Source organism: Anser cygnoides, chromosome 15, assembly GCF_040182565.1.
Source record: "Anser cygnoides isolate HZ-2024a breed goose chromosome 15, Taihu_goose_T2T_genome, whole genome shotgun sequence".
Taxonomy (NCBI): Eukaryota; Metazoa; Chordata; class Aves; order Anseriformes; family Anatidae; genus Anser; species Anser cygnoides.
In genome coordinates this window covers 3129819-3142176 of record NC_089887.1, presented here as the reverse complement: position 1 = coordinate 3142176, position 12358 = coordinate 3129819, and the positions used below count along the sequence as shown (strand labels likewise).

Sequence of the window (12358 nt, the reverse complement as noted above, 5' to 3'; positions counted from 1 at the left end):
TCCGTCAGCCCCGTCCGGCACCTCCTGCCTGGCTGGCCTCATCCAGCCCCCGGTATTTTGGCCCCCGTAAGGAGGTCCCTGGGGGTGCAGGGTGAGCCCAGACCTTGCCACGCGCTGGGACGTGGCCGAGGCCGGTGGTCCCCAGCTGGGCGTTGGCCTGCGGGCACTGTCTTGGCCCAATCCTGCCCCGGGGGGCTTCCACGCGTGCACACCCTGCTTGTGTGCACAGTGTTGCACACCCTGCGTGCACGCACGCTCTGCATGCGTGCACACCCTGCGTGCGCACACACCCTGCATGCACGCACACCCTGCATGCGTGCACACCCTGCATGCGTGCACACCCTGCACGATTCACACGCATGCACGCCCTGCAATTTGCACGCCCTGCAATTTGCAAACCCTGCACGTGTGCACACCCCACACACGTATAGGCACCCGCGCTCCCCCCCACGCCCTCAGCCCACGCACGCCCACCGCGGCCCCACCGTGCCCCCTGCGTGCGTTCCCCCGTGCGCGCCGGTGTGCGGCACGTCCCCTCGCGCCGGGTGCTTTTTGCTCAGCTTGGCATTGCCCCAGCTGTTTGGGAAAGTAATAATAATTAATAATAAAAGAGAAGTGTGTGTGTGGGGGGGGGGGAAGCACCCCTTAAAGCAACAGACCGGGGTTTTCTCAAGCTGATTCCATTTTTCAAACCTGCTTCCACGTGGAGCTGTAGGGGCCCTTTTCTCCCTTTAATTTTCTCGCCGCCGCTCCGGGCTGCCCCAGAGGCCTGGCTTTGATTTTTGCTCCCTTTGTTCTCGCAGCCCCCGCGCCCCCCCAGCCTCCCGAGCAGGACGGGGCAGCCCCCACACCACTTCGGCACGAGGGGCGTTAGCACCGGGCTCGCCGGATTTTAATTGACCTGTCTTTTTCCCCGAGATATATGCCTTAACCGCATCCAGCTGCCCGTGTGGCCTGCGAGGTGCAGCTGCAGGACGGAGGGGAGACGCAGAAAGAGACCAAAAAGGGGCTGTGGGGGGAGGAATGTGGGCACGGCACTGTGGTTTTGGGGTGCTGGGCTGGTGTGGGCAGCACCGAGCCATGCTCCAGGGGTGCTGGGGGTGCTGCAGCATCAGTGGGGTGAGAGGCAGGGCATCCCTGAGAGCCTTGCTGCTGCCGCCGGCAGTACTTAAATAAATAAATGCCCGCCTGTGTGCAGAACCCCCGAAAAGGCGCTGAAATGTGAACGGTATCCACGGGATGCCCCGCAGGAAATGGGGCCAGGCCGGGACTAATAAAAGCAGCGATGGATGCGATCCGTGCGGGTGCGCAGGAGCTGCGGACAAAGGGGCCGGCCGGAGCCACGCCAGGTTTCGCACGTTTCGGGCGCGCGGCGCTTTGGGGAGCTCAGCACCGTGTGCCGGCAGCTCTGCCGGCAGGTGCTGGGTGCAGTGCGTTAGGAGCTGGCGGCCTCCCCTCGTTAAACTCATCGCCTTAATGAAGGCGGAGGGGGCGGCGTGGGCTGCGCCGGGGTCACCGCTGCGGCACGGCCGAGGGAGCGGCGTCAGGGAGGTCCCTGGGGGCTGCAGAAGGGGGGGACCCCGCGTCTCCGACCCGCTGGGGACGGGCAGGATGCGTCCCCACCGCCACCCAGCCCTTCGTTAGCGCAGGGGGTCCCCGCTCGCCCCGCAAGCTGCTCCGCTGCCTCCGAGATCAAACCGGTGACCCAGGTGCTTCCCCGCACCGAACGCGAGCAGGGAGAGGAAATGGGGACATTTAATGACGACTGTGCCGAGGCGCTCGGCTAATAGACGTCTGCTGGCGGGAGCAGACAGCTTCCAGATGGTATCGCACCGATGCAGGGGTTATTGGCTGGGGACGGGGGGGCGGGGGGGCTGTGGGAGGCGGCAGCAGGCACAGACGGGCAGACCCAGGAAGTTGAAATGACTTTTTTTGCAGCAGAGCCTGCGTTTCTGTCCCTCCGCGCTGCTGCCTCCAGTAATTATCCCAATAATTACAAATAATGGCAATAAGCGGGGTGTTTGGAGGGGCTCGCAGGATCCTGGCGTCCCCAGGGAGGGCACGCAAGGAGGGGTTAAGTGATTTCCAGAGCGGGGAGCAGCGGGTGCATGAAACGCTGCACTGGGGGACCCCAGCACAGGGTGGTGGGGTCATTGCACGCTGCGGGCCAGGCAGGGCGGTGGGGGGATCACCCTGCAACCTGAGGCAGGTGGCAGGGGTGGGAGAGGCTGCCACCGGCACCGGCAGGGCACATTGCAGGGCGAGAGGAGGCAGCAGGCCCCCAGATGTCCCCCAGCTCTCAGGCGTGGTGCTTCAGAGCAGGGCGATGCAGCATGGGGCGACGTGGTGCAGGGCGATGCGATGCGATGCAGGGCGATGCGATGCAGGGAGACGCTGGGAGCCGACGCAGGGCGATACAAGGCGAGGCGCTGCAACGCCGAGCGATGTGATGTGAGGCGACACGGTGCGATGCGATGCAGGGCGATGTGAAGTGGTGCAAAGCCAGCTGCGGCGATGCAGGGCGATGCGATGCGAGGTGACGAGATGCGGTGCAGGGTGACGCAATGCTAGGTGAGGCGGTGCAGGGCGATGCAAGGCAAGGCAAGGCAACGCAGGGCACTGCAAAGTGGTGCAAGGCAAGGCCACGCGATGCAGGGTGATGCAAAACAATGCAAGGCGAGGCGAGGCGACGCACAGCGATGCAGTGCGAGGTGATGAGGTGTGATGCAAAGCGATGCAAGGCAAGGCGAGGCGACGCAGGGCGGTGCAAGGCGAGGCGATGAGATGCGACGCAAAGACGTGCGAGGCAAGGCGAGGAGATGTAAGGTGACGCAAAGCAGAGCAAGGCAGTGCGTTGCAGGGCGATGCAAAGCGGTGCGAGGCAAGGCACCGTGATTCAGGGCAACGCGAAGCAGTGCAAGGCAAGGCAATGCAGGGCGATGCAAAACGCTGCAAGGCGAGGCGAGGCGATGCGGGGCGATGCAATGCAAGGCGATGAGACGTGACGCAAAGCGATGCGATGCAAGGCGAGGCGACGCAGGGCGATGCGACGCAGGGCGATGCGATGCAGGGCGATGCGAGGCGAGGCGATGCGGCGCCGGGTGCCGCGATCCAGGGCCACGCGAGGTGACGCAGCGCCAGCGAGGCGCTGCCCCGGCAGGCGAGGCGATGCCCGCGGTGCCCGCGGACGCGGCCCCCTGCGCGCGCGGCCGTGCTCCCCGGCCCGCCGCGGCGGCGGTGCTTCATTTGAATTCTCGCCTCTCTCTCTTCGCAGATAACAAGCCCGCGCCATGCAGTCCTTTCGAGAAAGGTGTGGTTTCCATGGCAACCAGCAGAGCTACCAGCCGACTTCACAAGATACATCACGCCTGGAGAATTACAGGCATCAAAGTCAGGCAGGGCCGAACTGCGAGCGGCAGAGGCTGGTGGCGAAGGAGTACTACAGTCAGCAGCAACTGCCGTACTCGGGCTACGAGAACAGCGCCGTGGAGAAATACCACCGGGGAAACAAGCAATTAGCGGGGCAGCAGCTGCAAGGCAGGCCGGCCTTTTCCAATTACGCCGTGCAGGAGAACAGCCCCTACCCGGCCCGCTATTCGGGGGACGAGAGCCTGCAGGCGTGGGGCGGCCAGCCGCAAGCGCTGCCCGGCGGCGTGGCCAAGTATGAGGACAGCCTGATGAAGAAGACGGCGGCGCCGGTGGGCGGGCGGCCCTACCACGAGCCGGCGGCGGCGACCCCGCTGCCCTTCCGGACTCACTTCCAGCAGCAGCAGCAGCAGCAGCCGCCCGCGCTCCCCTACCCCAAGCTGCAGCGGCAGAAGCTGCCCAACGACGTCTCCTCGCCCATGCCCTTCCCGCAGAGCCCCCATTTCGGGCAGCACTCGCAGTCCTTCCCCGCCTCCTCCACCTACTCCTCGGTGCCGGGGGGCAGCCAGCCGGCGCACTCCTACAAGAGCTGCACGGCGCCCTCGGGGCAGCCGCCGCTGGAGCGGCCCCTGGGCAGCGCCGCCAGCCTGGCCCCCGGCCCCCGCGTGCCCAACCTGCACGGCTACCAGCCCAACCGCATCGGCTACGAGCAGCCCCCGCAGCCGCCGCCGCAGCCCCCGCAGCCCCCGCCGCCGCCGCAGCCCCCGCAGCCTCCCCAGCCCCAGCCTCAGCCCTTGCAGGGGAGGCATCACGCCCCGGAGACCCTCCACTACCAAAACCTGGCCAAGTACCAGCATTACAACCAGCCGGGGCAGACCTACTGCCAGGGCGACGCGCCGCCCGTCCGGACGCCGGAGCAGTACTACCAGACCTTCAGCCCCAGCGCCAGCCACTCGCCGGCACGCTCCGTCGGCCGGTCGCCGTCCTACAGCTCCACGCCGTCCCCGCTGATGCCCAACCTGGAGAACTTCCAGTACAGCCAGCAGCCGCTGAGCGCCGGCGCCTTCCCGGCCGGCATCGCCGACCACAGCCATTTCATGCCGCTGCTGAACCCCTCTCCCACCGACGGGACGAGCCCGGATGCTCAGTCCGGGAACTGCAAGAACCTGCCGAAGGAGAAGCTGCCCGAAAACCTGCTGTCGGACCTGAGCCTGCAGAGCCTGACGGCGCTCACCTCCCAGGTGGAGAACATCTCCAACACCGTCCAGCAGCTGCTGCTCTCCAAATCGGCCGTGCCCCAGAAAAAAGGCATCAAGACCCCGGCGAGGACCCCCGAGCAGCTCAAAGGGCAGCACTGCAGTCCCGAGAGCAGCACGTACTCCGCTGAGCAGGTCGGGACGCCCCTGTCCGACCCGCTCAGCACCCCGCAGTCCGTCCACGCCGAGACGCAGGACGCCGACTATCTCAGCGGCTCGGAGGACCAGCTGGAGAGGAGCTTCCTGTACTGCAACCAGAACCGCAGCCCTGCCCGCGTCAACAGCAACTCCAAGGCGAAGCCCGAGTCTGTGTCCACCTGCTCCGTGACCTCCCCGGACGACATGTCCACCAAATCGGACGATTCCTTCCAGAGCATCCACGCCAGCCTGCCCCTGGAGACCTTCACCAAGTACGTGACCAACGAGCGGGACTGTCCCCGGCTGCTCCTCAGCGCGCTGTCCCAGGAGGAGCTGGCCTCCGAGATCATCGTCCTGCAGGACGCCATCAGCGAGAAGGGGGACAAAGCCTGGGCCAACTCGCCCCTGTTGAGCAAGGAGGCCACCAAGTCCCCCTTCCAGCTGGAGAACCACCGGCCGTGCCTGGACTCCATGGTGAAGGGCGCGTGGCCCAGCCAGGGTGACTCCAGCACCCTCACCGAGCCCCTCAAGCTGGACAAGGCTTCGGGGGGCAGCGTGGGGAAGGACTTTGGTGAGGAGGTGTACGAGGGTCCCCAGGTGGAGTTTGCGGCCACCGAGACCAAGGACTCGCTCAAGGATGCGGCCCCGCTGGCGTTCAATTCCAAGCCCAGCATCCCGGCTGCAACTTCCAGCGCGGGGGCCTCCAGCTTCAGCTGCTACTCGAACACCACGGCCAACTCAGTGGACTCTGATAACGCCATGGAGCACTTCGAGTGGCCGGAGGAGAGCCTGGGCGAGGCGTGCCTCAGGTGGAAGGAGCTGGGGTCGGGCCTGCAAGCCTCCGACCTCCCCAAGGGCTTGTTCCCCAGCAAAATGGTGGGGTCCTGCAAGGAGAAAAAAAATGCCTGCGGCTTGGATCTGTGCGACGGCGAGCAGCCGGCCAAGAGCGAGCCGGCCCAGGACTTTGCCCAGCAGGCGATGGAGGAAGAAGAGGAGGAGACGCTGACCTACGACGAGGCCACGAAGGCAGACAGCGAGAGGTGGCTGCAGGACACCCGGCACTGCTGCTCGGCCGGGGACTTTGGCGAGATCCCCATGATCTCGTCGCCGGAGCTGAAGGAGTCGGACCTGGAGGCGGAGGAGTACTCCTCGCTCTGCGAGCTGGCGGGCGCGGAGCAGAAGTCGGTGCCCTACGACGCCTCGCCGCCCAAGCCCCCGGAGATGCCCGCCGTGCTGTCCGCCAGCGAGGTGCCCGTGTCCGCCGAGGAGACCGTCAGCACGGTGGAGAAGGAGGGCTCAGCGCCCTCGGCACGCCTCTCCGGCCAGTCCGTCATCCTGCTGGGACCTGCGGTGGGCACGGAGACCAAGGTGAAGAGCTGGTTCAAGTCCTCCCTGCCCCACATCCAGCCCGAGGAGAGTGACGGAGGGGAGAAGCCTCACCCGGAGGTGGCAGACTCCGAACCCTTGAAGCAGCAGCTGGTGCCCGAAACCGTGCTGGGGAAGATGGAGCCTGTCTCACGGGGCAAGAGCCTCCGCAACAAGAGGGTCCACTGCCGGCTGCCGGAGGGGGACAGTGCCGGCAGCGTGGTGCAGAGCCCCTTCGATGAGCTGCCGGTGGCGTGCATCAGGCTGGACGGGCAGGTGGAGATGCCGAGCAAGAACGCCCACAGCCAGACGCCCAGGTTTGCAGCGGAGGGCTTGCCAGCACGCATGTGCACCCGCTCCTTCACCGCCCTCGCCGAGCCCCGCACCCCGGCCCCGCTGGAGGGGCTGAAGGTGCCGGTGCACCAGGAGAAGCTGGGGAAGAAGCCGGCCTGTGGGGTGAAGCAGAGGGTGGCTTTCAAAGCCAGGAAGCGCAGCGGCCGGCCAGCCCCTAAAGTGGTCCAAAACGCCGGCGGCGATGCCACCCTCCTGGTGCCCAGCTTGGTGCCGGCCGAGGAGGCAGCGGGGCCGACGCCGCCGGAGGGTGATGCGGTGGATGTGGGGGAGAGGGACCAGCGGTCGATGATCCTGCGCTCCCGGACGAAGACGCAGGAGGTTTTCTACACCAAGAGGCGGCGGGGCAAGCGGGCGGCAGATGTGCGGCTGAAGAACTGCAAGGCACCCAAAAAGCTCATCTCCAACAACCACCTCCCGCCCGCCTTCAAGCTGGCCCCCCCGGGCAGTCCCCACAAGGAGGGCAAGGTGGGCGCCCGGATGAAGCTGCCCAAAGCGGGGCCGGGAGTGGGCGGCAAGATGTCCGAGCGGCCCCTGCACTCGCTGAAGAGGAAGTCCACCTTCATCTCCCCCATCCCCGCCAAGAAGAGGAACCTGGTTCTGCGGAGCAACAGCGGCGGCATGAAGGAGGAGAAGCCCGAGGGTCCCCCCAGCCTCTTCAAGAAGATGCCTGTGGCCAAGAAGGTGAAAGCTAAGCTGCCCCCCAAGAGCCCCGGTGAAGCCGTCCCGAAACCCCCCCTGCCAAAGGAGGCCCCCGACGTCTGCATCAAGATCACCTCCCGGGCGGCCTTCCAGGAGGCCACCAAGACCAAAGTGCTGCCTCCCCGCAAGGGCCGCGGCCTCAAGCTGGAGGCCATCGTGCAGAAGATCACCTCGCCCAACCTGAAGAAGTTCGCCTGCAAGCCGGCAGCCACGGCAGCGGCGGCAGCGGCGGCAGCGACGGCAGCGGCCACTTACGGCACCTCCCTGAGCCCAGCGGGAGCAGACCGGGAGCGGGCGGTGAAGCACGGCGGCGTGGCCCCGGCGGTGGGCGACGTGCGGTTGCCCAAACCGGCGGCGGCGCAGAAAGCACCCACAGCACCGTCAGCCGAGCAGTTCTGCCGAAACCCCCACGGCAGAGCGCTGAAGGGGAAGCCGGGGAGCGGGAAGAAACTCTCCGCCGACGGCTTCCAGGGTGAGGCCTGTGTGCCGGCCATGGTGGCACAGCCCGGCTCGGCGGTGGTGGCCAAGAACATGGCGCTGCTGCCCAAGAAGAGGAACCGCAAGGGCAAAGTGGCAGCGCTGGGCATGGCCAAGGCGCCCCTGGGCCCCGCGCTGCCGCTGCCACCCCGCGAGCGGGCGGCCGGGCCGGGTGGCGGGGACGAGGCGCCGCGGGAGGGCAAGAAACCAAAGAGCGAGGAGAAGGAGGCGGGGGGCGGCGAGGGCCCCGAGGGACGTGCGGCGGGCGGGCCGGCGCGAGGGCCGAAGCCGCGGGCCAACCACGCCAACTACAACGGCTACTCCAAGCGGCAGCGGAAGCGTCTGGCCCACGGCAAGGCCAAGGCGGTGCCGTCGCGGTGCAAGAGCCGGGGCAAGCGGCGGCGGCAAGCCCAGCAAGCGCCGCTGCTGCACCCCGCCGAGCCCGAGATCCGCCTCAAGTACATCTCCTGCAAGCGGCTGCGGGCCGACAGCCGGGCCCCCCCCTTCGCGCCCTACGTCCGCGTGGAGCGGCGCGGCGAGTTCACCACCGCCTGCACCGTCGTCAACTCGCCCGGCGACGAGGCCCGGCTGCAGCGGGGGCCCGCCGGCACGGCGCCGCGGCCGCGGGCGGCCCTGCCGGCCTCGTCCACCATGCACCTGGGGCCCGTGGTGTCGAAGGCGCTGAGCGCCGCCTGCCTGGTCTGCTGCCTGTGCCGAAACCCCGCCAACTACAAGGACCTGGGGGACCTGTGCGGGCCCTACTACCCCGAGGACTGCCTGCCCAAGAAGAAGTCGCGGCTGAAGGAGAAGGCGCGGGTGGAGGGCGAGGAGGCCGGCGCGGCGGAGCGCGGGCCAAAAGGGACGGAGAGCAGCTGGGCGGCCGGCGGCAAGCCGCCGAGGCCGGAGGGTGCCGCCGAGGCCGCCAAGCAGAGCTCGCTCCGCTCCAGCCCCCGGGGCATGTTTCGCAGGCTGCAGAGCTGCTACTGCTGTGACGAGAGGACAGAGGGCGAGGAGGCGGCCGAAAAGCCCCGGAGGCACGAATGTAACAAAGCCGAGTCCCCGCCGCAGGAGCCGGCGGGCGACACGCAGGAGCACTGGCTGCACGAGGCCTGTGCCATATGGACCGCTGGGGTTTTCCTGGTGGCGGGGAAGCTCTACGGGCTGCAGGAGGCCGTCAAGGCGGCTGCCGACGTGGTAAGAGCTCGGCCGCCCGCCCGGCACGGCACCCCGGGGTGGCGGGGTGAGCCCTCCCACCCGTAGAGGAGAGGCCGTGAGGGGGAACAGAGGGGATGGAAGGTGTCAGCGCCTCCAAACGGGTCACGCAGTGCTCCCGCTCTGTGAGCAGCACCGTGTGGCATGGCCGGAGCAAATGGAGGCCGTGGCGCTGCTTTCGGCCCACCCCAAGGTGGTGGCGGCCGAGCCAGCCCCGCGTGCTGCTGGCAGCCGGCCCGCCAAGCAGAGTCGGGCTGGTCCTGGAGCCGGGTGCTGCCCGCATGCCCCGAGCCTGTCCTGACCTGGTCCCAGCAGGGCCTGGGGCTCAGCCCTGCCAAGCTCTTTGCTGGAGGCGCTTGGGCTCTCCCCATGGGCTCGGAGGTGGCCCAGTTAGGAAGGCCGAGGCAGACGAGCCCCAGGGCCCTTTACACAGCGGGTCGCTGTGCCGAGCGCTCCCTGCTCGGAGCTGGCTGCAGGGCTCGGGGCGTCCCCAGACAACAGCAGAGGCAGGAATAAGCAGGAGCAGCCTCCCCCATCGTGTTCTTGTAGGGCTGAAAGCCATTCCCACGGCTGCTCCTTTGGCCAGGGCCCTATTCCCAGCCATACCCCACCGGCAGCACACTGTGCAATGCGGTCACCAGCACCATGGGAAGCCCCCAGCACCCTGACCCGCACGCATAGCAAACCGAGGGGTAATGGTGTGTTACTGCCCGGGAGCAGGGGAATCCCCCAGGATACATGGCTGCAGGGGGGCAAAATTAATAGGACTGGTCAGCAAGCTGCCGGGCATTGCTGCTTCCCAGGAGATTTGTGCTGCTGCCTTCCTGATAACGCCTAAAATCTTCCCTTTTAGCCTTAAAAGTGGTTTTATGCTGTCATGCCGTGCGGCGGCTCCAAGAGGGTCAGACACAGCCCTGCCCTGCTCCTTGTCCAGCCCGCGAGGAGCATGGGGACACTGGGAGAGCAAAATAGGGAGGACGCTGCTGGGACACTGCCACGGGGACATGGGGTCTTTGTGCCCTGCAGAGGCTGGGCAGGGACCTCCAGCACGCCCCTCGTTGCCAGATATGGGGCTGGACAAACCCAATCCATCGTCCCCATGGCATGGCTGTCCTCGGGCTGCCACCCTCCCTGCCTGTGCCAGCAACAGGGACGGGGCAGGAGCGGGGACCACCAGGGTCTTCTGCTCCCGCTGCCCCCGAGCCATGGCACGGTCACGTCCCTTCACCTCCACACCTCCTGCCCTGTCTCTGCTTTCAGTATTTTCCACCCAAAAAGGGGGTGGCTGCGGCTGATGGCGTGGGACGGGCTGCGGTGAATGGGTGCCGGAGGGAGGATGCTGCCAGGGGGCAACTCGGGGCAGCAGCAGGGACGCCGGTGCCTTCGGGGCTTCTCACCTTGGCGCTGGGCTCTGACGAGGTCTCTCTGTCTCTCTGCCTCTCTCCCTGCCCGCTCCAAATTCCCGGCTGCGTGTAAAGAAGTGCTCGAGCTGCCAGCAAGCGGGAGCCACGGTGGGCTGCTGCCAGAAGGGGTGTCCCCACACCTACCACTACGCGTGTGCCATCGACACAGGTGAGCCCTGCAGCGGGGACAGGGGCGTGGGGACCCCGCCAGCTCCCTCTGACCCGGCTGAAATCGGGGCCAGGGTGGGCTGGTGGCTCCCCGTGGCGGATGGCGATGTGCTGCTGCGTGGTGTGTGCGTCCCGAATTTGGCCGGTCTCAACCAAAACCTTCGTGCAAATGGTGCGGCTCCTCTGGACGGTGGCGAGGAGGGGGCTGCGTCCCTGCTGCTCCTCGGGGACAGCTGGCAGCCCCCTGACAGGGCCTTCTCTCCTCGCAGGTTGCTTGCTAACCGAAGAGAGCTTCTCTCTGCGATGTCCCAAACATAAGGTAAGCCCGGAGCCCTCGGTGCACCCGCAGACGTTTCGCAGCCCCTGGGGAAGGCAGAGCTGCTTTCATGCCGTGTCCCCACCCAGGGGGATGCCCCGCTCCCTGGCACAGCCCCACGGGGCATCACGGGGTCATCGCTTCCTTGGGGACAGCAGGACCCCCATGGGACCCTCGGTACAGGGGCTGCACCCCCCCCCCCCGACTTTTTTTTATGGGGTTTTGTCCGCTTGCCCTTAACCCTGAGCTTTGGGGGGGTGACAATTTAAAACCTGTGCTAAAAGCCCGTCCTCCGGGCTCAGTGCTTTTTGCAGAGGGGGGGAGCAGGGCTGCATCCCGATGGGGACATCCCCGCCAGCCTGGGGACAAGACGGACACGTCCCCCGCCATGTGCCGTGTGTCCCCCCCCCCAGCCCCATTAACCCCCTGTCCCCTTGTCCCCGCAGAGGCAGCCCGTGTAGCGGCGCGGGAGGCGCAACGGCCCCCGCCACCAGCGAGGGACCCGCGGGGGGTGGCAGCGCCACCGTCCCCAGCACGGAGCCGTCGGGGGCCACCGGAGGAGCGTGGCCCCCGAGGCGGGCACAGCGCTGCCGGCCGCCCCCCGCCTCTCTCCCCGGGGCACCCCCCTCGGGCGGGCAGAGCCCCCGGGGTGGAAGAGCGGGGCAGGGGGCACGGAGCCCCCCCGGGGTGGCGTGGCGGGGTCACCGGCCCCGGTGACATCCGTATGGCGAACACAGAGACTGCTCCAGGACTACGTGAGCTGCACAGGGGTGGGATGGGGTGGGGGTGGTGGGGGGTGGTGGGTGGGGAGGGGGCGGGGGGGGCCGTGTACGAGGGGGTCCCGGCGATGTTGTCTTACTTCGGGGCCGCCGGACCCTGCGTGGGTCCCGGGTCTCCGTATCTCACACTGATCTGATCTGAGATGTTGCCTTCAGCAAACCTCATGGTGTCTGTCTGTATATATGTGCGCGACGGAGAAAAGAAAAAAAAAAAAAGGAAAAAAAAAAGGAAAAAAAAAAGAAAAAAGACCAAAAAAAAAAGAAAAGAAAAGAAAACAACAACGGCCTGCTGTTTGAAACACCACTTTGCTTTTTCCGTTTCGTTCTTCCATCTCCTGCCTGCCCTCTCCCCACCCTGCCGGGCACGGCTTCCCCAGGACGGGGACAGCGCTGTGCCAGCCCTGCGCCAGCGGCCGTGTCCCCACCGGGGCTGCCCCAGCCCCGATTCCGCCCTCCTCCTGCCCCGTGGGGTGCTGGCGCTGCTGGGTTGGGGCCGCCAGGTCCCCGAAAGGCCACCCTCCTTCTGCTCTGCCTCGCCGAGACCTCGGCTGCTCTGCTCGCTGGGGACGGGCTTTGCTCCCTGCGCTTGGGCTCAAACCCCAAAGCTCTGGGTGCAAGTCCTATAGCTCTGGGTGCAAACCCCATGGCTCTGGGAGCAAACCCCATGGCTTTGGGAGCAAACCCCATTGCTCTGGTGCAAACCCCGAGGCTCTGGGAGCAAACCCCAAGGCTCTGGGAGCAAACCCCGTAGCTCTGGGTGCAAACCCCATTGCTCTGGTGCAAGCCCCATTGCTCTGGGAGCAAACCCCAAAGCTCTGGGAGCAA

At 66.9% G+C, this 12358-nt stretch overlaps 1 protein-coding gene across 4 annotated transcripts in view; it reads left to right on the top strand.

The window, feature by feature from the left end:
- Positions 1 to 11812, top strand: part of RAI1 (retinoic acid induced 1) — a 73390-nt gene extending 61578 nt beyond the window's left edge. For all 4 annotated transcript variants that reach the window (XM_066977668.1, XM_066977665.1, XM_066977667.1 and 1 more), the window contains 4 exons: positions 3275 to 8849; positions 10346 to 10439; positions 10708 to 10757; positions 11201 to 11812. In XM_066977668.1, the coding sequence (XP_066833769.1) occupies positions 3291 to 8849; positions 10346 to 10439; positions 10708 to 10757; positions 11201 to 11215 (5718 nt within the window). In that variant the 5' untranslated portion in view covers positions 3275 to 3290 and the 3' untranslated portion in view covers positions 11216 to 11812. The remainder of the gene's footprint in view (positions 1 to 3274; positions 8850 to 10345; positions 10440 to 10707; positions 10758 to 11200) is intronic.
- The last annotated feature ends 546 nt before the right edge of the window (positions 11813 to 12358 follow it).